Below are 25,781 nucleotides of genomic sequence, written 5' to 3' on the forward strand. Positions count from 1 at the left end.
TTTCTATTGTTTGTGCTTTTCATTATGTCTAGATCCTTACGTGATAATTGTTGCCTGTAAGGAATGAGAGTCAGCAATATAAAGTGAGAGAGTTCGACAACATCTTAGAAGAAATAATGAGAAAACGAGTTTCACAGATCAAACAATTCTTTTTTCATCTACGAAGGGAAGATAAAACAATAAGAACGAGCAAGTCCATTTTGATACGTGTCGATCTTTCCATTTACTGTTTTAGAGAGAACATTATTTCATTATTTATAACAATTATTGTTCAAGAATAATTAGATCGAGTACAAGCATCTCAGTTCGCTCCTGGAAAGGGGATCTAACATAACACGAGTCGACATATCCATAGTGCTGATTCAGGCGCTTTAAAGAAAATTTTTTTTCTATGTTTTACGTACTTGGTTTATTTTAAAGATTAAAAAAATATACATTAATTAAAATTAAAATATGGAAAAAGATTTATGCAAGGAACGAGGATGCATGTAAGAAACAGAGTTTAAGGTACAAAAAAATGTATTTATCAGTAAGACTTGCTTATAACGGCACGTATTTGCAAAGGCACGTAATCATTTTCAGGTATTCTAAACAGTTGATAAATAAAGATAGTGGGAACGTCTCTGATTTTGTATTAATTTTAATTGTTACGTTTGCGATTGCGTTATTATAGATTATACATTAAATGATTAAAACATTCGTATTTATAAAAAATTATCTTTTTTTTTGAAAATACTGTTTATTGCCTATAATAAAGAAACTATACATTGCTAATTGCAACTATACGTTGAGTAATTACACATTACCTGTAATGAATTAGAGAAAAGAAAATGTTCAAAATACCTTCTGTAAAAAGTACGACATACGTAAACATGAGCTCTCTGATGTACGATCTGATAATATTCATCGATCTTGGTGTTGAAAACATTTTGTATGTACGACTAAACAGTGAGACACGTGCGAGGAAAGAAAAATACGATAATGATAGTCTTTTTAATCATCAGACTTTTATCCGTCTTAGAACATTGTATTATATATATAATAACTACGTATTTATAGTAAGTTCCGTTTAATTAATATACATGGCATCATGAATTTAGATATTAATATATAAAATTGTGCAACTAAATTTATTTAAATGTCTTTCTTTTACGTGTATTATGTATATACGTATATTTTTCATTAACATATATATTGTTATTTCATTCGGCAAGATGGATTTTTCACAAAATGAAATTTAAAGGGAGAGGATATCAAAAACAAAGATGCCGCGGTATTATATACCCTCTGTTAGAGCGAGGGCTCCCGTGTAATGATAAGGTTAGGTTGAAAGTCTCATTTCTCCACCCCGCGACATCCCTAATAGTTGATAATACGAATTTTGTATATAACCTATTCTGACGCTTGTCGAACGCTATCGAGAAAATTGAGTGAACTTCGTGAAACGCATCTAGCGGATCTGTAAGGTACTATTATTATTAGCGAGATACACGAGGCCTGTTCTTTTTGACTGAACTTTTGCACCTGTTCATCTTTCTTCCTTTTCACTTCAAGTGGAAAGAAGAGGAAAAAAGATGAACTAGTGCAAAAGTTCAGCCAAAAAGGACAGGCCTACGGAGGCACTGCCGTGCTTTGTTTACGCGGACCAGCGAGTTGTGTTAGATCGAGGTTATCAGATCCTAATAACGGCTGTTCCGATCGAGTTTTAAGTACGCTTAATCGAGGAAACACGGTAGTGTCTCCGGTCTCGCGCTAAAGCCTATTCTGTAAGCATGGACCTTAGTATTAATTGTTAAAGTTGACGATTATTTAGGTTAAGAAATCTGTCACATCGATCGTAATCGTATAGATTCGAGGGACATGAGAACCATGAGAACATGTAAGTGAGGCTAGAATAAGTATTTTCTGCTTCAAAAAATTGGGAGGGCTCCTATTGCACACATCGCATATTGCACACATGTATCGCTGATTGGCCAATTTAAAAATAAAATAATCTCATTGGCAAAACAGTAAAAAATTACTAGGCACCTGTTGATATGAGTGGTGTGTACAATCAGAACTGTAGGCAAACGGGATCCTCCCTATATTATTAAGGGCCGGTTGTTCTATCTTTTGGTAAATTTTACCTATGAGGTAATCTGCGCATGTGATTGGGTAATCTTGCTACTTAGCCGGGATCCTCATACGGGCAACAGCGCTTTGACACAGAGCGCTAATTGGTGAAAAGCCGGTTGTGGGGGTAAAATTTACCCCCATCACCCGTTTTTCATCAATCAGCGTTCGGTGTCAAAGCGCTGTTGCCCGTATGAGGATCCGGGCTTACCCAATAGGTAAAATTTACCAAAAGGTGAAACAACCGGTCCTCAGGGGATGCTGGATCGACGGCCGAACTTGATCGAAGTCGATAGTATAGACTTTTAAATTCCAAATTCGATAATAGTGACATCTTTCATTCATTTCTTAAGCTGGAAACACAATAGACACAGGGAATAACGAGCCATTCAATCAGATTCTGGGATATAACCTCCAATCAGACGCCGATGTCGCTTCTCTCATATATAGGACTCTACTGTCAAGGTATGAACGTATTCTTCGGCTAGGATTACATTTGTGGTACGACACGAGTTTTTAAGTTCATTGATTGGCTATAGGATAGAAATCCGACAACTTCTCTTTCAGCCAATCAATAGGCTTGAAATACTTTTTCGTACGACAAATGTAATACTAGCCTTAAACTGTGGCCACCATGTTATCTTATCCCTTCCACCATGCTTATGACGATATGACACGTATATCGGTTCTCTCTACTTCTATATAGATCTAAATGTCAGTAAACTTTGACAGGTCATTATTTGTACGGGTTTTTCTCAGCCTTGATTTTAGGTATGTACCTAATTCATTGTTCGTAAACGTCTCGTATCAGGCTTCGATTCGAATAATGCATACAATGTGCTAGGATGCAGATATATAACCTTAAACTTCACTCATCTGCTTTTTCCTCACGCATAGAATTATTTGTGGAAAAATTGGTGATGTTATTAAAATTTCGATTTTTTTTGCAGATCATAAGGTAACTTTCTTCTCAGTACGGTGTTACAAACAGCTAAGAAAATGAGCACGATAACCGAGCAACCGTGCTATACTCTGATAAACATCCCTACCGACACAGAACCACTCAATGAACTCCAGTTGAAGCAGGATCTTGAGAAGGGTAGTGTCCAGACAAAAATTGATGCACTCAAGAAAACGATTCATATGATCTTAAGTGGTGAACGATTGCCAGGACTCCTAATGACAATCATTAGGTTTGTTCTGCCTCTGCAGAATCATACCATCAAGAAATTGCTACTGATATTTTGGGAGATAGTGCCAAAAACCTCTGCCGATGGCAAGCTGTTACAGGAAATGATCCTAGTATGTGATGCATATAGGAAAGACTTGCAGCATCCCAATGAATTTGTCAGAGGGTCCACTCTCAGGTAAGAATATAAACGAGTGCGAGTCAAGTTGTAGATGTCATTGTATATAATAAATATTAACCTGTAACAGGAACATATGGGTCTAGTATTCCAATTCTAAAATTCTTAATGTTGGTATTATCTCAATATACAAATTGATAGCAAATTGTTATCAAGTTGACATGAAACTTGTTCAGATTTGGTGATAAATCTGAAGCTATCTATATTAGCAATAAACTCATTTGTTAGCAAAACTGTTTATGTAACCAGCAAAAATCAAGCAAAATTTTAATCATTAATTTGTTATCGGCAAGCTTTGCATGATTTTGCTAACAATTTGTTCTCATGTTATGTCAGTAGATTTTATTATATATGTACCATCAATGCTGACATAAGATATAACAGAATTTAAATTAAATTTGGTGCCTTTTTGTCGATAAATTTTATATACAATAAGAATCTTATTAAAACATATATGTGGGAACACAACCAATAAGAAATAGGAACGATTATAACGGTTAAAGCCGGATCTTTGATGCTTAAATAATTCATTGTGAATTTATATACACTATATATGTATATATCAGGTATGTCCAATTTGAACTCCAGAGCCAAAAATGGCAATCATCGATGCAAAAAATTCAGTGTAAGATTTTGGGGACTATAAAATGTTGATACGCATCCGAGTGATGCTTATCAACATTTTACAGTCCCTGAAATCTTAGCTATATTGAATTTTTTTGCGTCGATGGCTTTGCATTTTGATTCCGGAGCTCAAATTAGACAGGCCTGGTGTATATATGTGTGTGTGTGTGTGTGTGTGCATGTGCGTGTGCGCGCGCGCGCGTGTGTATCGTATTTGTAGTCATTTTGAACTGTGCGCCAAAATTGTATCGAACTTAAAAACGCAGCTAAACTATTGAAATAATATCACAATTAAATTTTGATACTCAAGAGGCATCTATTAAAGAACTCTTAATATTCTGGAAATCTGTATATATTAAAAATCTGTAAAAATCTGTAAAAATTTATGGATTTGGGATGATCCTGGGACTTGTTAATTTTTAAATAGTATAATGATTTGCGATAATTTGGTTTTACAATCTTATTGTTAAGTTTTGTTTTTTATTCATATAAGCTAATTATCGTACTATATATTTATACTAAGAATTCAAGTATATTGTAATTTTTTATATAGTTGAAAAATTTAAAATTTCTGTATATGATATTAATAATATAAAGATTTACAAAAAATTTATTTAGAGTTAAAAGAAAAAGGGAAGTTTTTCAGTTGAAAGATACTGTTTTCTGGAAAAATATCAGTGCGCGTTTAAATCTAACAAGATTTGGAAATAATAAATTAATATTTTATTTGTTTTTTCAATTAGCTGTACCACAGATTAAGAATATACAATTGAATTTGAAAAATTTTTAAAGAAAATGAAACTAATAATAAAAAATTTAGACTTTTTAAGAACTCATATTTCTTTACAATGTCACAAAAAATATGTATTTTTGTTACGGATTAAATTTGCAGATTTTTGTGCAAATTGAAGGAGCCAGAACTTCTAGAACCACTGATGCCGGCAATAACTGCCTGTCTGGAGCACAGACACTCTTATGTCAGACGTAACGCAGTGCTCGCTATTTTTACTATATACAGAAATTTTGAATTTCTTATACCGGATGCTCCAGATTTGATTGCAAAGTATCTGGAAGGGGAACAAGATATGTCATGTAGAAGAAATGCATTCTTGATGTTGCTGCACGCTGATCAGAGTAAAGCTCTCGCATATTTAGCTGCGTGCCTCGATCAAGTCCCGAGTTTTGGTGATATATTACAGTTGGTCATTGTTGAATTAATATATAAGGTATAAATAAATGCGTTATATTTAATGCACGAGTTCATATATTTGTCTATTGATATTTGTTGATATAATTTTTCTCTTCTAGGTTTGTCTTGCAAATCCATCGGAAAGAGCACGTTTTATCAGATGTATTTACAGTTTGCTAAATTCACCTAGCGCTGCTGTACGTTACGAAGCAGCCGGTACGCTGGTGACTCTTTCCAGTGCGCCAACCGCAATCAAAGCCGCGGCTTCTTGCTACATCGAATTGGTTGTCAAGGAGAGTGACAACAATGTCAAACTTATCGTACTGGATCGGCTAATTGCGATGAAAGACAGTCCCGTATACGAAAGAGTACTACAAGATCTTGTAATGGATATACTTCGCGTTTTAGGTATTATATTAATGATAACAAGATATTTTTTGAAATTTTTACATATTATTATTAACAACAATGTTATTATTATTATTGGTATCTATTTTCAACAGGATCACCAGCCTTGGAAGTCAGGACAAAAACCTTAGCTCTAGCCATGGATTTGGTTACAACTCGTACGATCGAAGAAATGGTCCAGCTTTTAAAGAAGGAAGTTCTTAGGACAGCTGGTGGAGAGCATGAGGATGCTGGCAGATATCGCCAGCTCTTGATACGAACTCTCCATACATGTTCCATGAAATTCGCGGATGTTGCTGTTACCGTCATTCCTGTTTTGACCGATTTTCTATCGGAAAGCAACGAAGCAGCAGCTACGGATCTTCTTGTATTTATTCGTGAAGCTATTCAAAGATTCGAGAATCTCAGACCATTGATTATCGAGAAATTGTTGGAAGTGTGTATGCAATAATTCACTATAAAAAAATGGTTGGGAAAACTATCAAAAATTAATTTTGATTTTGATAAATTAGGTATTCCCTCACATACGATCCGTAAAAGTACACAGAGCCGCACTTTGGATACTCGGCGAATATGCCACATCAAAAGAAGACATAGAAGCTGTGATGAGTCGTGTACGAGCAGCATTAGGCGAGTTGCCGTTACTCGAAGCAGAAAACAAACGTCAAGCTGGCGAAAAGTCCGAAGATGGTAATTCGCAGGCTGCACCTGCGCAACTCGTAACATCTGATGGTACTTATGCGACTCAAAGTGCTTTCAGTGCTGCATCTTCACGTAAGTAACTCTTATTTTTTGACATAAAATATTCTTCATTTGCTACTCAAGAATGAAGTTTTTTTTTTTTTTAGAAAATAAATTTGAATGTTTTGAATGGGCGTGTTTAAATTGACGAAGCGGCTAGCCTGCTCGCCAAGCAAATGAACATGATTGGTTGTTACTTATAGATCTAACCAATCACATTCATTCGTTCGGCGAGCAGGCTAGCTGCTTTGTCCGGCTTGAATGTGCCCTATCATTAAAATTTTATTATATTAATTTTGAATGCAATTTTAAATAAGCACAAAACGGAATGCATCTATTATGTGCTATTATATACGTTTGAATTTAGGGAAAAAAGAAGAGAAGCGACCGGCATTAGTGCAATATATGATGGAAGGCGATTTTTTTATTGGTGCGTCCTTGGCTACCACATTGGCAAAATTAGCTCTTCGTTATAAGATACTTGAAACCAACATCCAAAAAAGCAATAGATTACAGGCAGAAGCAATGTTTGTAATGTCCAGTGTATTGCAATTGGGCCGTTCAGGTCTTCCCTGCAAAGCAATGACACACGACGACGCGGAGAGAGTTTCCCTGTGCCTCAGATCTCTTGCTTGTCCAACACCTCTCGTACAGAAGGTCTTCACCGAAGGATGTCGCGATGCGCTCGGTAGAATGTTGACTGCAAAGGCGGAAGAGGACTCGCAAAATCAGAAAGCCAAGGAAAAACCGGGCAGTATTGTCCAAGTCGATGACGCAATTCAATTCTTGCAATTGAGCCGAGGATCCGATCTGGCTGGTGGAGCTGGTGATATGTTCGAGCAAAGTCTTAGCGCGGCTGTAGCAGGACGACCTGGCACCAGCGGAGAGACTCCAAGTGCCTTGAGCAAAGTCATTCAACTCACTGGTTTCTCGGATCCAGTTTATGCAGAGGCCTTAGTGCATGTTAATCAATATGACATCGTGCTGGACGTGCTGATAGTCAATCAAACGGAAGACACTTTGCAGAATTGTACATTAGAATTGGCTACTTTGGGCGATTTGAAGTTAGTGGAGAGACCGCAACCCGTCGTACTTGCGCCTAGGGATTTCGCTAGTATCAAGGCAAATGTGAAAGTCACATCTACGGAGAACGGAATTATTTTTGGAAATATTGGTAAGTGTGAAATTTGTATAACTATTGAAAAATTGCAACAAATTGTTGGCTGTTTCAAAAGATAAAAGTTACATAGTTATTCTTTTTTTATTTGCAGTTTACGATGTATCAGGAGCAGGCTCTGACAGAAGCGTAGTTGTTCTTAACGATATACATATCGATATTATGGATTATATAGTGCCTGCGACGTGCACTGACACGGAATTCCGCCAAATGTGGGCCGAATTTGAATGGGAGAATAAAGTCTCTGTCAATACGACTCTGTCTGACTTAAGAGAGTATCTTGCACATTTGTTGAAATCCACAAATATGCGTTGTCTTACGCCGGAAAAGGTATATTTAATTTTTTATTAGATTAATTTTGTATTAAAATAGCATTGCTATTTTAAAAATCGTAATTTCTTTACAGGCTCTTTCAGGACAATGTGGATTTATGGCTGCAAATATGTATGCTAAATCGATATTTGGCGAGGATGCGTTGGCGAATTTATCCATCGAGAAACCACTAAACAAACCTGATGCGCCAGTGGTCGGTCATATTCGTATCAGAGCCAAGAGCCAAGGTATGGCTTTATCCTTAGGCGATAAGATTAATTCAGCGCAGAAGGATCCGCTGACTAAAGTCGTGCAAGTTGCTTGAATTGCATTATTTTGACAAAATGCTCTGCACGAGTTGAGTCTTCGGTTGAGTCTTCGAATCAGATGACTACTTTTATGGAATTTAAATATAATTTAAATAAATTTTGCATATTTATGGCATTTAAATTGTTATTTAGACAACACAAACATCCTGGTCTTTTATAGATATCCTTTTAGACTCGTATTATTTGTCAATTGAAATACATTGAACACTTATTCATATGAATCGCAGTTATAATAGGATAACGCCCATGTTAATTATCATATAATTATCATACAATTGTATTACATCTACGAACTTGTCATAAGCATGCAATTAGTAGCGCCGTACACAGGGATAGAATGTATTCATAGACGAGAGAATAAATATATACAGTACTTTATCTATGTAAGTTCTGTTCCTTTATTTCTCTTTACAAATACAAATATCGACAAATATGTAAGAATGTTTATAATATATCTGTATCTTTTTAAATAAAATAATTTAATGAAAATGCTTTTACAATTCTCTCTAGAAGTAATTCCTCGTATTATGATTTTAAAATTTCGAGAAAGATGTGGGATAATGTTTCTAAATTTTTGACACAAAATGTTACAAAACATGGATTTTCATATCAACTCTAATTATGAGAATCTTATTGCTGTCTCTTTCGAAATGATTACTCCTTGGTTTAAAGCCATCCTTCTCTCGATGATTTACTGCGCGATGTAATACTTACGAGTTTCTCTCGATCATCATCTTTACTACTGTCTGAGCTTGAGGTAACTGTTAACGACGGGATAATCGAAAGTTTAGGACTATGTGAAACTTTCGGCCGTGCTCTGATCGAACTGCTTCCGTCTTTAGTGTTGATTGAAGGTACATCCATAGATGCGATAGTGGATTTACTTTGATTTTCTATAGGAGAGCTAGAAGAAGTCCTTGTAGCAACAGAAATGGTAGCAGTAACGGTGGATTTTGCAGTAGTAGTAGTAGAAGTAGCAACAAGTTTGGTAGCAGTAGTAGTGGTAGTAGTGGTAGAAGTAGTAGCAGCAGTAATAGTATTAGTGGTAATAGTGATGGGCTTGGCATAAGTATTTGCAGTCTTCATAGTGACGGGCGTAATTATTGTAGCAGTAGTCACGGCAGTCATAAGTGCTGTATCGGTTGCGGAAGTTGCGACAGCAGCCGTAACGGATATCATAGGAACAACGGGAGTAGCACTCGTTGACGTCGAAGATTGAGTAGCCGTGGATTGAGCAGAAGTTGATAATTGACCTGAAGAAATAACAGAATACTATTAGCAATAAGTATCATAAATAGAGTAATCTCATATAATTGTTAGTTATAATTTCTCACTCAACAATATAACTATGATATAACACATGTATGTAACAGTTATACTATTATACATGTACGTATCAGTTATATGTGTATGTATCAGTTGGTATTTGCTGGCATGTTATATGATTAAATTAAATATTAAGTATTACTCTCTCTTTATAAAGGAATATAATTTTTCAACATTTTCTGTTTTTATGATGAATATGAGTAATGTTAATACAATTTTATAATGTAGTTTATATATATATATATATAAGTAAATAAAGATATGTAACGTCATAACAACGAAGTGGTAATAACGGTGCAGTGGCCTTCGTCCTTTTTTCGTCAACGAAATCGACCGAAGATGTAGATTTGGCCTAAAACATGGTATAAAACATTTTTGGATAAAATTTCCTATTAAAGACGATTATCGATTTTAATGACCATAACAATGACATATGTTGCCAAGGTCATGACCCTGAATGATCTCCAGTAGGTATTAACTTCATTTGTTAGTAAATTTTTAATAAATATAACAATAAGCGACTGCTAAAACCTGTGTCAAGATCGTTGAACTCGATGAAATCATCCTTATGACGTTTTACCTTTATATTATTTAGAATCTCTATTAAATTGTCTAATAAATTAATAAATTATTAAGTACTTAATGAATTATTTTACGTTCATCCGAACGTTTTTACATATACTGTTAATTATTGATTTAATACCTGAAGAATTAATTCCAACGGTTGGGAACCAATGCCGTTTCTAATCGATTTTGGAGTTCTGTCTATTTCGAGTCCTGATGTTTTAGCACCGCTATCGCCGTCAACTATTTCGTGTAGCACATGTAGTATCGTCGCTGCGGTAGTTTCTGGCAATTCAACCGGCACTTCTGACGATAGTGGGCTCTTTTGCGTCAAACGTTTTGCTTCCTCCATGGCTCTCTTTAAACTTTGCTGATTCTGTAGCGATGCTTTGCTGCAGCTTTTGCCAATTTGAGAGCTTTTAACTGCATTTTTTACGACCTTAAAAAATCACGACGAGAAGCTTATAAGTTTAACCGACTATCATCGGTTTTTTAATGAAATAATAAAGATCGTACTTGATTCCAACGATGTTCGGCCGAAGTTAATACGGCTAATCTGGCGATTCTCTTCCATCTCTCAACGTTGTTTTCGTCTTTAGGTTGTTGAAGAGCTATCTCTTCTTGAAGATCGACGTCAGCTGGATTTATAGGACCTGCTACTTGGAAGTCTTTCATGAGTCTTCTCTCCCACACCTTCATCTTCTTACCCAGTACAGCTAGTTTCAAAAGAATGGTCAATATGAATTGTAATATAATCCTTGATGAACAAAATTTTGCGTTAAGCTTATCTTGTTTGTTATTTGCTAAAATGCTTACTCTTTTCTTTTATGTCGACGTCACCAAGATCCATGCCATTTCTATGCAAGATGTCCAGAAGTTCGCATCTCCATGATGATAAATCGGACTTAAGTTCGTGAACATCGTCTTCGGTGACAGGTTCCATTTCGTGTTTGCTGTGTGCATTCACAACGTAACGCCATATCAAAGCTCTCATGACTGCACCGTATCTATATAATTGATGGAAAACGTGTATAACTTACGCCATTATTATGCTATCATAGCCTACTATCATCTGCAGAACAACAATAATTAAAATATTGAAGAGTTATATTTAACATTAACTATGAAAATTAATTAAGCTCTAGTAAAAAAAATTCTTTCATAATATTTCATAATGTTTTAAAAAATTTGCTATAATTTACATTTATATGAAAATTTCTGAATAAGTATCTTGAACTTTTCTAGATTTTATGATTTTTCTTCAAAAATTATGGAATGAGACATGAAATTCTACAAAATTCTAAAGAATATTTTCATCTGAGCGTTTAAAACTTTTACCTTATATTATTATTTTATTTTCAAATCAAGCATTTCAAAGACAGTTTACTTATATTCGCGTGCACGTCGACGTTGACTAGAACGTCTAGCGATACGTTTCTTCTGCAGGCCGAACAATCGGAAAAGCAATTTCGGTGGTGGGAAGATATTGAAAGGTGGTGGAAGAGTTCCGCTGTCCTCGAAGTAACTCATCCATAACTTTGTTCTCGCAAATTTCCACTCCGTGTCAGAATGTTCCTATTGCGACAATGCTTTTGTTGACGAGATTGTTAATTCACATCACAAATATCGTTCGAGTCGAAGCCTTACCTCGATAACAGCGTAGCTGTTACTCATCATAGCTATCAATAGATTTAGCAGGACAATCACGTTGATCACGGAATACGATCCAAACATCAACAAGCCCCAAAATCGAGTATATAACTTGATTCCTGAAAGTAACAACGTTGCTGATTACAAAATAATAACGTACGTTACTTTCACTGATGACAAGGCATTAATTTTTGAGGAAAAGGTTCATTTTTATAGTTGATGTTTTTAGGTATAGTTTTAAATTACACATGTGGACGTACCAGTGAGTTCGAAGCTTTCGATGCCAATCATACCGAAACTGGCCCAGAAAAGACTCTGACACGATTCGAACAGATTACTGAATCTGAAAAAATTTTGCACGAGGAATAATTAAAATATTTGTGGAACATTTGTATTATGTTAAAAAAAAGTAAATACATAAAAATAAATAAAACAATACATTAGAAAATTAAATTAAATTTTCATTTTTTCAAATCAAAATCAAAATTACAGTCATTTCGTTCTTCAAGAATAACACGCTTTACAAATATACTGCACAAAACCAAGTATTTATTATATATGTGTGACAAGAGTTGTGGCTTTAATAAATAATTTACGATACACAATCTGTTACTTTTTTCATGATTATTAGGGCGAAGATTAATTTGAAAGGAAAGATACGAACACACGTCTCTCATTTCGTCTGGCAATTTGATTATTCTACTCACCTTCTCCATCTTAAACAGGCGTCACTTCCAGCATCCCACGAGGAATCCGATATTCCACTGTAACACTTCTGCCTCTCCAGTTCCGCAAAGTACCACAGCAATTGATTCAAGCCGCAAGCGAAAGCGAATAACACTAAAGTGTAAATAAAAAAGAATTTCACGATGTCGATTACCATTCTGCCTAACGATATCTAAAACAGAAATTGCAATTCACTTTGATATAAAGAGTATCAATATAAAAAACTTATTAATAATTATATTACAGTCAGGAGTAACTCTTTGAAGACGAGCAGTAATTATAATTGCTCTTGTTATATTTCAGAAACTACTAGCTCAATTTTCACGAAACTTGATGGCTTTAGATGATTTTTTTGAAATATTCTGATTCTGAAATAAAAAATTCGAAATTTAAAATGGTAGACCTTGTTGAGTCTATCATTTTCCGTAACTAACTCCTTTATTAACTTCCCGTCCTCAAAGAGTTAATCCTAGAACACTATCTATATTGAGTGAAAGTGAAGTAGTATTGTTATCAATACCTGAAGCGGTCCTAGATGTGGATTAATGCTGAAAAGATGAACAATTTTTAAAGCACTGAAGACATTTGCAGCCGCAAAGAGACCCTCCGCTATCAGTTGAGGATCGAAATCGCTCCAATTTTCTCTTGATATTAGCGCGGCCGATGGGTCCATTCGTATCTCTGCGCTCTGTTGAAGATACGCTGCCAGTCTAAGGACGCCGACTGCCATATAGAGTGTATTTCTGGTAAAGTCGATAAAGTTCCACATGTCCCGCAAATAGCTCTTCAGACCGTTTATGTAAACCTGTGAAATTTGTTAAATCATGCGTCACGGCCTATTGCTAGATAAATATGCACAGGAAGTACGGTTTTGCTAAAGTTTTAAACAATTTAAGTTAAAGAATTACTTAATTATTTTAATGGTCCAACAAAAATATTTTCAGATTTGTATCTAAATTTCTACCTTATTAGATACTTCAGCCAAATCATCCTTTTCATATATAGAAAACATATTTAGGAGAAATTATAGATACATGTTTGTCGTCTGCGTACCTCTCTCGTCTCTTCCCATATATATCCAAAAACATACAGCGCAACGATACCTTCAAGAGGGGTAGGGGCCGCGCCTCTCTGCCGAGCCAAGTAAGCCTCGAGGTTTCTCTTCATTTCCTGACTACCCAGGAGTCTAACGATTTCCACTTCTGCACGCTGCGATACCAGCATTAGTACAACTACAGACAAATACGTAATATGTTAGCTGTTGGTTAGATAATGGCACTAATATTATTTTTTCAAGATTCAAGTCTTGTCTGTTTTATAATTATAAAGTTTTAAAGCTATAATGTAGCTTACACAAAAAGAATAAATAAGATGACGCGTGAACCAAGAATTTCATAAAAGGTCTTCGCATAAGCTGTCCCGTTTTTGATCCCGGCATTAGATAATACATGATACAATAAAATGGAAATAGAACCGCTGTTTTTGCAAGAATGCCGACTCTTTGCAGAGTCGACATTCTTCGAAATCCAGGAACCCCTTCGTACCTTTGGGTAGGATGAGATATTCAAAAGTGTTTTTAAATTCATTTTACGAATTATGTCTTTTATACATGAATCATCCCTATCTCATACAGCACATTTTATTCAAGAAGTGTTCTGGAAAAATCCTTAGGATCTTCTCTAGACATCTTTAGGCCGTTCCTTAGAACATCTGTGCTGTATGAGATAGAGTCCTTGGCTTACCAGATTGCTGCCAAGAGCTGCTGAACGTGAGAATGCGAGACGAATCTCTTTTGCTTATACTCTATAGCTTGCTCCAGGCGAGCCAGTTGTTTGCTAAGTATAGCATTTTCTTCTTCTGGCTCGTAATTTAAGATGGTATCTAGTTCCGTGGTGGTCCGGACGTATTGCAATAAATCGACAGCGAATCTATTCGGAACGATTATAACTCTCGATCAATACTAACAGAATCAACATTTCTGTACTCTTAAAAGAATCAAGTGTATAATAAGGTAATATGAAAATAAAGAAAGTAATAAAAAATTAAATGTTTCATCATCAGTATATATGTAAAAGATAGACTTATTGAAAAGTCAAAAAATTTCAGAATCTTTTTTTTTCAAGGAATATAATATTAATTCCCCAGAGCTGACGCAATTATGACCATTTGATACTTTTAATTTTACATACAATATAATCACATTCTGTATAATCACATTCTGCGAAACAAAAAACTTACTTTTCTACCTGTCGTCGTAGTTTTAAGTACTCGGCTCTACTTTCAGGTTCCGATATGGCCAGTTCTCTAAGTTCCCAACTTAATTGGAAAGCTGTCATTAAGGGATCTGTCGAGCTCAGAGCTATTAAACTTGGACTTGCTAAAGCCTTATATTCGGAAATTCTAGTAGATGACAGCCGTAATGGATCGTCTAAATCGTAATTCTAATTAGAATGTAATATAATTTTAATTATATTACATCTTCTATCAGCAATTTCTATTGACAATTTATGTACTTTCTAAAATCTGTATTAGGAGACGAATTAAATTTATCAGAATATCTCTCACCGATGGTTGCCTGAAGACAATCGTCACAGCCACACCTCACGTCATGCGGCATCGGCAAGGTAGCTCCTCGATCTAGTAGAAGTTTCAAAATTTCGTAATTATTGCGCTGTGCTGCTAGCATCAATGGTGTCATATCCATCGGATATCTGGCTGATGCTGGATCTACCTTCTGCCAGCTGTGTATGATCTCCTTTTCAGCTGTAATTAAAGTGTGAAGCACACGAAAAACAAATAATAATTTTCTTGAGGCCTCCACGGGTGCTTTCTATACAAAGATTATGTGTTTCGCGGGTTTTCTCCGTGCATGTTCAGATCCATTCTCGGAATGCCGTTTCATGAACCTTGCAGTCTACTTCATCAGAGCTCCTTTCCCTGATGAAGTGGACCGCAAGGTTCACGAAACGTTGGCATTCCAAGAATGGATTTGCACACGGAGAAAACCCGCGAAACACATAATCTTTATATAAATAATAATTTTAATGCAAATAAGTTCTAATGTAATTTTATTTCTAATAAAATTGTTTATTTACATTTATAATTACATTTTTACACAAAAGGAACGGTTATGTTATAGTATATAAAACTTAAGCAAATATTATACACATCTGTAGATAATAATTTTATTGAACCATCAAAATAATTACATATGTACATAGGAGCGCAAGCATAATAATAAGATTTTGATATTCCAATTAACCAGCTTGACCGTCTTATATAATACACTTGAGGCTAAAAGTCGGAAAAGATTTTTTTAAAATTGACATTTTTGAGATTTTTACTCAACATTTATTAACAATGTTTTTTAAAAATAATTCTTCAGATTTAAGAAAACAGTTATTGGATTGAAAGAAATATTGTTAGAAAATACATTATTATAGTATATACATAAAAATATCAATTTTTCAAAATGTTTTGAAACTTTTGACCGGGAATGTAAATAGTATAAGATATCTAATTGTTTTTAGATTTGTATCTGGTCCAACTTTTATATACTTCAACAAAACCATTCTTTCCGTATACGATGGCGACAATCGAGATACTGTATTTGCGAGGTACTGTAACTTGAAAATCAATTTCGACTCACAATTTTCAATTATTTGGTTCGTAAGGAGTTCTTCATGTTCCAACAACAATTCGACTGCCTCTACGAATTCTTCATCAATTGCATGAAGCAGAGCATCTTTAGTCTCAACTCCCATCACAATAAGCAACTCAACCATTTCTAAATGTTCCGCCTCTATGGCTAGCGTGAGAGCACCACGACCCAAACTATCTACACAATTCACGTCTAGCTGTTTTACCTAAAACATTCAAACATATCGAGAAATCTCGGCCTACCTTAACTCTACGAAATTGCTGCTATAATTTCTATACGCGATAAACGTTCTAAATTAGTCAGCATGTAATGACATTTATAGATTCTTTTATGTAATGTATTTTAACTATTATTAACAATGTTTATATAAGTTCTCTTTTTTAAAAAATTCGACTCTTATTTGCCCGTATATCTTTATATTATTATTCTATACGCGAATTATTTCCAGAATTTCGTGGATACATTTACAATTAAAGGTCAATTTTAATAGAACTAAACAAAATAAAATTTTATTCTTTAATTCCAGCAAATGTTATGGATTTCGGAAAAGGTAGTCTTTCATATTAAAATATACATTTTTTCTTTCTTTGTAAAATCAGCGAGCTTATTTATTCCAAAACTCTTTTTTATTTCCATTTTAATCTTTAAATTTTTCTTTAAAATTTCTATATTTACCTTGTTTTTGTTTGCAAGCTGTAGAAGCCTCTTCACGTTAGACAAATCACCTCTCTCTACAGTCAATAGATATTTCTTTTCTTCAATAGTGAGCGGACGTGGAAGGTGAAGCACATAATCGTTTGTGCCCTGGACCGTAGCTTCTATATCTTTATCGTTCTTCACGTCACTCATTTTGAAGCGTTCGATTCACTTTTTTACTTCGACAATACGATTACCTTCAATGCCATTTAAATCGCTTGCGCACCAAAAACAGTCAAAATTATTTATTTCTTCACCGGCACATTGATGGCGTATGACAGAATATAGAATTTCTCAACGATGGTCTCTCGAAGAGAAGGCAATTTAAAATGTTCTTTTGCTCTTACGCGAGTCTCCGTGTCACTTGACATCGGTTATATAGAGGATGATGAAAATCGAATTACGCGTATTAATGTAGACCTTGTTTACTGTGGGTGGCGCAGATGGCGATGGAAATAGTAATACAGCCGCCGTTACCTATGATAGTGCACCTGTGCCTGTTGACTAATTTGCTTACCGATATCTCGTTAGCTGTTTAACGGATTGTACTCGCAATAAGAGTACGTTTGCTAGAAACGAGGGAATGTCGACGAGTAAACAGAACGAATAAACCACCAACGCGGTGCTCGCGGAGGCTAAGCCGGATAATTCCCTATTGCCTATGCATTACATAATATTTCAATAGCCTCAGGTATATTGAAATAACAACCCCGTCAGGCATGTGATTTTAGTTTACTTTGAAAATATTCAATATCCTTTTGATTGTAGTTTTTTTGATCCCCCTCCCCCCCCCGATAAAAATTTTTCATATAAGAACATTGTAAATATATATAAAACACATAATATATGTATATAATTATATACGAAATATGTCCATATATATTAATATATCCATATAAATATATCCATATATCCATCTTTTTAAATAAAATAATTATTTGGTATAAGAAAAATAATAATAATTGAAAGAATAATTTTTGCATTATTTCTTTTATATAGAAAATCAAAGGACCCTACACTAACCTTATTATGGAAATTGGCTCTCTGTCGAATTGGCTAAATATTTTTAATATATTGTAGTTCTCATTATTTTGAATAAATGTCTCCATGGGACCAATCTTTTCATATAGCTAATTTCTGCGCTACAAGTCCTGCAATGTTCAGATTCGAGCCATTTAAAAATTGAGTTTTTGTGTATTATTAATATTATATATCATTATTGATAGATATATAATAGATGTGTACATACATATTTATGTATGTATCAAGTGTCCCCCACTTTAAATGACGATTTCGAAGTATCTCTTAAATAGTGCATAGAGAAAAACGGAATGGATTTCAGATGAAAATGGAATAGTCTCGAAGGGAATGTATTTTGGTTACGTTATTTTTAAGAGAGCAATGTGCGGTGAGAACGCAGATCGACAGATTAATGCATAGGCAAACAAGGCACTTGTCTAGAGCGGCAAATTTGAGGGGATGACAAACTTTTCAAGACAGAAAATTTTCACATAATTGAGATAAATTTTAAATTTGTTAATCTAACGTTTTTGCACCAGTTACACCGAGCATATTTTATCAAACTTATTGATATTTTAAATATACAGTTAAAAATGTATTATATTTATATTATTTATTAAGGATTATTGTTTTTACCAGAGCTAATGCGAGGGATATAAATCATTTTTTAAATCCATTTTCTCTTTTGTCAAATTTATAAATTAATGAAGCCATCTGGGGATGGCTAGGCGTTGTGCCTAGAGGCGGAAAAATGCTTAATCTGTCACTGGACGAGATAGTATTGCGTAAAATAAATTTGTATGCTGTATGTTATGTCTAAGTGTTTATTCAATGAATTTCCAAATTGACTGAGAAAATATAAAATATGAAATTGTTAAAATAAATGTATATTTTAAAAAAAATAATAGAAAAATAAAATTTGACAGAATGACTTACATAGGTAACATTTAGATAAGTCGATGTTTATCGAGAAAAAATATTTTTTGTGACGAAAAATTCACTCTGGGTCAAAAGTAAAGTTACATTTTTTATAACTAAAAATGAAAAAAAATTAATAAAAAATTTACATAAATATTTGATTCGTTATAAGTGCGATATAGTCAATGATCATGTCGGGGAAACATTTGAGTTGCGAAGCAAATTGTGATACAGAGAAACAGTTATAACCCATTAATGCGGAACAATCCAGCATGCACACACATAGAGCGCATTAATAATCCTAATTATGCGGCAGATAAATTCATTATGCAGAAACCGTATTAAAATATCCTTTCGTGTGGCTTATCGGCTTCTCCATAGTGGCGAAAGATGAAAATGAAACAGGGAAAGCCGAGAGTTGCATCATGGCGGGATAGATATTTCAGAGAGAAAGAGTGGAAGAGGGACAGTAATTATTAACTGTTTACATGGCGGCTTCGTCTTTTTGGCTATGTACAATACATAGTTACGATTGGACCGATATTTGTTCAGTAGCTCATTGTCAGTATCCTAAGGATTTGATATCCAGTTATGGACGTATCCCAGGATTTTTTTCGGGGAAGGGAGTTTATTAATTCTGTTATCATCTAAACAACAATTTCTTTAATGAATTGATTTTTTGAAATTTATTAATTAATTATTGTATAGATCAGAATATCCTCTTCTTATTTCTGATTTTAAAAGGAAAAAGTATTAGATTTCATAAAAGTCATAACCTTTATTTCTTTTTCTAAAGAAAATATAGGTAAAATACACTTACATTACGAAATGTATAATTGTGAATGGAGTAAGTACTTATCGAGCGACGCGGTAGTGTCGCAAGGCCAAGTGCTTATTCCTTTGCAATGTTTTCTATATATTTTCGACCTTTCAGAAGTGAAAGAGAGAAAACTACAGTGTATAAAATGTATAAGTATACATGATATAATAAAATATATAAGTACGTTTACAATTCAAATATGTATTTATATAAATGATAGAACAAAATTGTGTATAAATTAGATTAGATAAATTAAAATTACGCTAATAATTTACAAATTTATTTGAAGCAAGAGTACATTAATAAATAAAAATCTGAAACGTTAATAACCAAACACGAGAGCAAAATATATTATTTGCTCACAGTTTTATTGTTCTTGTTCATATCGCAAACAATGAGTACGGCGAGTGAAAGTAGCGATAATAACGTAAGAAAACGCATCCTTTTTCCGCGCTGTTATCTTCCGTCCGGAAGAGGAAAGTTCTTTCAGAGACATCAGGAAAAAGATGATCGCCTGGCTGACGGCGGTGAGGAAAAACGACCGATGAAAGGTAGTATCAGCGCAATAAATCGGAGTCACGATTGCAGATGCATCTCAGTGCATCTTGTTCTTCGAACTTACTTATTTTATGCGGAACAGTATCGAAATGACATTATGCATCGGAGAATTGAGGATACTATGGTTGTTGCTGATTCTGACATTCCTTATCGATAGCACGCCAGCGATGAGAAAGGTCAGCAAACCTCCAGCTGGATTCAGATACTCCAAGGATTTAATCGCGGAGGCTACGGATCATAAAGGTGAATTACAACTGTCATTTTGTTTGTAAAAATATAAATAAAAATAATAAAGAAACTAAATAAGATCATTTAATAAATGAAATATTTAATATAAAGGAATAAAGCAAACATTGCTAAATTTTAGCTGCACAAATTATAATATTTTTTGCAGGATTGTCTTTATTTTCGCATATATGTAATATTCTCTTTCATCCGATAGCAAATGAAATAATTGTTTATGACGTTGATGAGCAGATATTCAATAGCAAAGCTTACGGTGAATTATACGGATCTGCCGCCGATCGTGCTAATTCGTACGTGTCAGAGAATTAGAAGCGCACTCGATATTTGTACTGTTTCAATATGTCATTTGCAGCATTTAATCTTTAACAATTGATTCGGATCCATTTTTATTTTTGGTACCATTATAATTCAAACAATTTTTTTGAAATATATACATATTATATATGTGAGATATGTACATATGGCGCGGTTGATTTATAATCTATTTAAGAAGACAAAATATTCAAACGTTCAAGTACTATTGACAGTAAAGTTCTTACATCTTATACTATTACTTTTCTGTTAACGAAAAAAAACAAATAGTTACATGGAAAATATGGTTTTGTTAAAGTATCTAAAAATTTAGCTTATAGATACAGATCTGAAAATAAACTTGATTAAACCATTAAAATAATGTAGAATGCTCAAGCTGATTGCTAAAATGCCAAGATGTCTTTTTGCAACATTGTTCACTATATTTAAATATCCTACCTAATTACTTTGATAGTCAAACAAAATTATTTTCAGATCTGTATCTAAGTTTAAGACTTCAACAAAATTGTTCTTCCCGCATAATTTTTTCCGATATTTCTTTTTCGTTTATCTCGCGGACTGAAAACTACGATATTTGCAAGTATGATGATAACGAATGATCTCGAATCGTGAATGAGAAGCGAAAAGGGTTTAATTTACTCTGATTTCGTTTCTTAAGCTAAATAATCTCCTTTTTGACGCATAAATCAAGAGGTTTATTAAACGAAAGTGAGAACGTTTCTCACCAACGACAAAAATTCAGTAGCTTTATTTATACGATATTTTATTCGAACAGGCGGTGACAAACATCATGAGGAGGGTGCCGGCTCGAAGCACGACGAGGATCATCACAACGTGCACGGTCATAAGGATAATAAGGTACCTACAACATTTCGTTTTCCAGCTGCTATTGACATTCAGGCCGTTGCCACTTATGCGCTGTCAACGCTTTCTTTCCTTTTTTATTACTTGTAATATAAACACCACAGGGCTTCACGTTCTCCTAGTTCGTAATCACGGGAATATATATTGCATATTTTTTCTTTTTCGTACAAATATTATATCTGAAGAACAAGACAGGCTTCGACCTGTAAGAAGCATTTGGGGCGCAATTGTAAAGTATAATACTTTGTCTCTTTGTATTGAATATTTCTCGATATTGTTTTATATTTCTGCACATTCCTCTCATTGCAGTGAGAGGAATTCTAATGCATGCATTCGGGGAAAGCGAGCAATGATTTTATTCCTTTATGCCGGAATTGCGGTATTCTAACAATATCGCGAATTTATCGACGTTTTTCAATAAAACGGAAACTCCAGCCACAAGCCACAATGTCTGACAGTGTGTTTGTCAAGATATAAGTAATATATCTTTGTTCCTCATTGTCCCTTATTATTATTATCATGTCAATCCTTTAACTCTCTGGAACTGATCAAAATCAGTGTATAAGTTACAATTACTGACTGATTGGGTCTGTAAAAGACATTTAATTTATGTTAATTAAAAAGCACTAATTAATTTTAAAAAACCAAAAGAACAACTCATATAAAAAAGAACGGATATTAAGTATATTTTAATACAAATAATCTAAATTTGTAAATGTGTGTAACATTAAGATAATTGAATTGTTTGACATTTTTAACAGAGATTTATAGTTTAATGATTCCAATACTTCCAATAGATCGTCAATTTCACCGAGTTAAATAATATCTAATAAAGTATTCGGTATTAATATTGATTTATATACAAGGTGTCCCGGAATGATCACCAAATATTTTGTATGCTGATAGAACGGACTAAACTAAGTCGAAAAGTCCTCTTTCGCAATATTTAACAAGATATTAATTACTGAATGTTGGTTTTCAATAATTTTTTACTCATATACTATCAACTTTAAAAAAAAAACAGCAAGAGACCACACAATTATTTCTCAATTTTCTTCTCATAGAGCTCTAAGAATTTTTTCAGAATTTTTTATCAACTGCATTTAGTATTGCATTTTCTTATTGGCAATTATTTTTACCAATATGAGAAAATGCAGTACTAAAAAATTATGAAAAAATTCTCAGAATTCTATGAGAAGAAAATAAATAATTCTTGTCTTTTTCTGTTTTTTTTTTAAAGTTGATAATATTTGAGTAAAAAATTATTGAAAACCAATATTCGGCGATTTTTATTAATTAATATCTTGTTAACTATTGCGAAAATTGCATGGTAGAGGACTTTTCGACTCAGTTTAGTCCGTTCTACTAGCACATGAAATATTTGGCAATCATTCTGCGACATTCTGTATATACGCATAGTGTGTGTGTGTGTGTGTGTGTGTGTACACAATATTTTTTAACTTATCAATAACGTATAATTATTGATTGGAAAAGGGTTACAAGGCTTTCCACGAATTTGAGAAAAGCGATAAGGGACACCACGACAAGGAGAAACACAAGCAAGAATATGACGAGGAAGACGGGGAGGAGAAAAAGAATCACGAAGAAGCTGGCCATTATGGTGAGAAGCATCTTGGCGAGGAGGGTGAAAAGGAAGCGAAATTTGGGGAAGAGGGCAAGCACCAAAAGGGACATAGTACAAAAGGAGAACACAGCGTCTTCAAGAAGGTACAAATCATATAATGTACGCATCTCGTTGAGCAACACAATTATGTATTGTATATTCCAAATATTTCAAATCAATCTGTTTTAATATCCGTTGTAATTCAGAAAATACATACATCAATTGCGGTTAATATAACTAAAAACAAGACAGTATATATATTTATACAGATATTAAAGCTTTCCAAGATTACAAGATCAAGCCGTACAAGGCTTCTATTCGACATGACTATCTGGGCTTCTATTATCCGCATTTAACATTCTATACTTTAAGTTATATGTGTTAACAAGTCGTATCAATATTATTAGTAATTCTCTTCTAGAATTATTTTGAAAAATTATAATTAATGTTTCATTTTTTAATTTATATAGTTATCCTACTAAAATGATTTATTAGAAATAAACATTATTATAAATGTATTTAATAATGTTATTTTGCAAAATAAAAAATGAAAATATATACATATATACTATATTACAATTATTAGTATAAACGTTTTCAATATAAATAAGATTCTATAATATTGTAAAATTTTTAAATTAACATGTAAATTGTGTCCAGGATGAATATGAGAAGAAGCACGATTTTTATGACGAATATCACGAGGATGGAGGAAGCGAAAAACACGGTGGTTGGCATGAAGAACACGAGGGCAAGAAGGGTGGACATGAAAAGAAGGGTCATCTGCAGTCGGGACATCACGAGGTCATTATTTATTAAAATTATTATAGTTGTAATAGTCGTAATTATCATACTTATTAAATAATATTAATAATGATCCTAATTATAGTTATTTTCTTTATTATTGAAATGCTTACAACTATTACGTCATTAATCCGACAGCGATTTCGTTTTTACTTTAGGGTCATCATGGTGGACATAAAAAACACGAGGGAGGTCATCATCATCACGAGAAGAAAGGTCATAAATCGGCAGAGGGACACGACAGTCATCATCAACATGATGAGAAACACGGCCATAAAGACGGGCATGCATCAGGACATAAATGGTCGAAATCAAATCATCATTGACGAGACGCGACAAACCTTATATTTACATAATTGTCAAATGCGTTTTATTTACGTCCGATTTGTTGAGAATTTTGCAAATAGATTGAGGTTGTATATTTGAAACAGTATCGAGTGGCATGTACTATGTGCATTGAGCTTATTAACCTTTTATTACTTGGGTGGACACTTACGCTTTATAAATGTTGAATACTATATATATACACATTATTATATTTAGCGCAAATTGGTTTATATACAATCAAAAAATTTTGTCTGGTATTTATTTTTATCCGAAGGGTGTATAAAATGTTATTAATCTTTATTTAATTGTAAACCATAAAAATAATGAAAATTGTGATGTTGGATTATCAGAAACATCCCACGCGAGTAATTACGTCAAAAACATCATGTAATAATGTAGGATTAAGAAGACTTATGATGACAGCAACAATCTCTCTTATTCTTGTCGTTAAACAAGTGACATACAAATTTGTTGCTAGATTTTCACAATTATATGATGTATAAGTTTTATTTAATATATATATAATATATATTTAAATATAAATGTAAGTAAAAATATATATATTAGGTGTTGGAACTTAATTCCTGCCGTTCGCTTAATTTAAAACAATGTTCCACACTTTTAAAAAATCTAAAAAAAAATTTTTTTAATGTAATATGCTAAAAAGTGTGTCAAACTTTTTAGCATATTACATTACAAAAATTTTTTTTAGATTTTTTGAAGGTGTGGAACATTGTTTTAAATTAAGCGAGCGGCAGGAATTAAGTTCAACACCTAATATTATAATAAATGTATAGTCATCTCTCTACCTTATAGAACGAGTATAATTTCTCGAACATTGCGTTGTGTTGTCACTTTTTTTATCAACTCTGATCGATGGGAAAAGTGAAAATCTTAGCATAAAACTGGTCGTGCTTCAATGCACGTTGTATTGTGCGATTAAACAACTCGTACATTCTGATGCAGATGTATGGCATCAAGGTAACTTTGCGAGTCTTCATCTTCTTCAGCAAAGCTAAAATTCTCACATTTATCTTATTTTAGCACACTTTTATAATTATGATAACTTGATTTTATTTTTAATTGTGATCATATTTAGACAAAAAAACTGTAATTAAATTTTTTCTGAGACTAATATCCTATCATATCCTATCATTTGGTGTAAGCTTGATTTATTTAAAATTTGAGAGCTACAAAAAAATAAAAGGCTAAAAGGATCACTTTTTATATTGTCTAGTGAAGATATAAATCATTTTCGATCTTTATCGTGTATATACGTGTGTTATTGTTTCGTATTATCTTTGTTTCTGTTATCTAGCGTTTCTATAATTAATGTATTTTGCGATATATTGACACAATTATTTGGAACGTGTAGTACATAATCCCGCTATAATGTAAGTATATTA

At 33.5% G+C, this 25,781-nt stretch overlaps 3 protein-coding genes across 3 annotated transcripts; 2 read left to right on the top strand and 1 right to left on the bottom strand.

The window, feature by feature from the left end:
• Nucleotides 1-2,691: 2,691 nt before the first annotated feature.
• On the top strand, nucleotides 2,692-8,374 carry betaCOP (coatomer subunit beta). The gene is made up of 9 exons (XM_018513704.1): nucleotides 2,692-2,883; nucleotides 3,063-3,479; nucleotides 4,996-5,329; nucleotides 5,412-5,700; nucleotides 5,796-6,136; nucleotides 6,213-6,474; nucleotides 6,809-7,615; nucleotides 7,713-7,948; nucleotides 8,025-8,374. Exons 2-9 carry the CDS (start codon nucleotides 3,112-3,114, stop codon nucleotides 8,253-8,255), a joined length of 2,868 nt encoding a protein of 955 aa, XP_018369206.1. The 5' UTR covers nucleotides 2,692-2,883; nucleotides 3,063-3,111; the 3' UTR covers nucleotides 8,256-8,374.
• Nucleotides 8,375-8,784: 410 nt separating this feature from the next.
• On the bottom strand, nucleotides 8,785-17,187 carry trpl (transient receptor potential-like). Its single transcript, XM_018513440.1, has 17 exons — nucleotides 16,862-17,187; nucleotides 16,175-16,391; nucleotides 15,091-15,288; nucleotides 14,764-14,953; nucleotides 14,268-14,453; nucleotides 13,879-14,069; nucleotides 13,579-13,757; nucleotides 13,046-13,330; nucleotides 12,507-12,697; nucleotides 12,060-12,142; nucleotides 11,797-11,918; nucleotides 11,537-11,724; nucleotides 10,966-11,156; nucleotides 10,666-10,865; nucleotides 10,289-10,588; nucleotides 9,854-9,937; nucleotides 8,785-9,531 (listed from the first exon to the last, which is right to left on the bottom strand). The coding sequence occupies exons 1-17, from the start codon at nucleotides 17,033-17,035 to the stop codon at nucleotides 8,926-8,928; spliced, it is 3,585 nt and encodes a 1,194-aa protein (XP_018368942.1). The 5' UTR covers nucleotides 17,036-17,187; the 3' UTR covers nucleotides 8,785-8,925.
• Nucleotides 17,188-20,208: 3,021 nt separating this feature from the next.
• Nucleotides 20,209-24,374, top strand: LOC108765046 (histidine-rich glycoprotein). The gene is made up of 5 exons (XM_018513538.1): nucleotides 20,209-20,441; nucleotides 21,532-21,614; nucleotides 23,115-23,348; nucleotides 23,905-24,048; nucleotides 24,207-24,374. Exons 1-5 carry the CDS (start codon nucleotides 20,270-20,272, stop codon nucleotides 24,372-24,374), a joined length of 801 nt encoding a protein of 266 aa, XP_018369040.1. The 5' UTR covers nucleotides 20,209-20,269.
• The last annotated feature ends 1,407 nt before the right edge of the window (nucleotides 24,375-25,781 follow it).

The sequence above is a fragment of the Trachymyrmex cornetzi genome, unplaced genomic scaffold, assembly GCF_001594075.2.
Source record: "Trachymyrmex cornetzi isolate Tcor2-1 unplaced genomic scaffold, Tcor1.1 scaffold47, whole genome shotgun sequence".
NCBI lineage: Eukaryota > Metazoa > Arthropoda > Insecta > Hymenoptera > Formicidae > Trachymyrmex > Trachymyrmex cornetzi.

Coding starts and splice junctions, on each gene's coding strand:
- betaCOP (XM_018513704.1), top strand. CDS start 3,112: ATGAGCACGATAACCGAGCAACCGTGCTATACTCTGATAAACATCCCT. Junction 6,137..6,212: donor TTATCGAGAAATTGTTGGAA/GTGTGTATGCAA, acceptor TTGATAAATTAG/GTATTCCCTCACATACGATC. Junction 7,949..8,024: donor GTTGTCTTACGCCGGAAAAG/GTATATTTAATT, acceptor ATTTCTTTACAG/GCTCTTTCAGGACAATGTGG.
- LOC108765046 (XM_018513538.1), top strand. CDS start 20,270: ATGCGGAACAGTATCGAAATGACATTATGCATCGGAGAATTGAGGATA. Junction 23,349..23,904: donor AACACAGCGTCTTCAAGAAG/GTACAAATCATA, acceptor AATTGTGTCCAG/GATGAATATGAGAAGAAGCA. Junction 24,049..24,206: donor TGCAGTCGGGACATCACGAG/GTCATTATTTAT, acceptor TTTTTACTTTAG/GGTCATCATGGTGGACATAA.
- trpl (XM_018513440.1), bottom strand. CDS start 17,035: ATGAGTGACGTGAAGAACGATAAAGATATAGAAGCTACGGTCCAGGGC. Junction 14,454..14,763: donor CTACGACGACAGGTAGAAAA/GTAAGTTTTTTG, acceptor CGTTCCGAATAG/ATTCGCTGTCGATTTATTGC. Junction 10,866..10,965: donor CGTCGACATAAAAGAAAAGA/GTAAGCATTTTA, acceptor TTTTGAAACTAG/CTGTACTGGGTAAGAAGATG.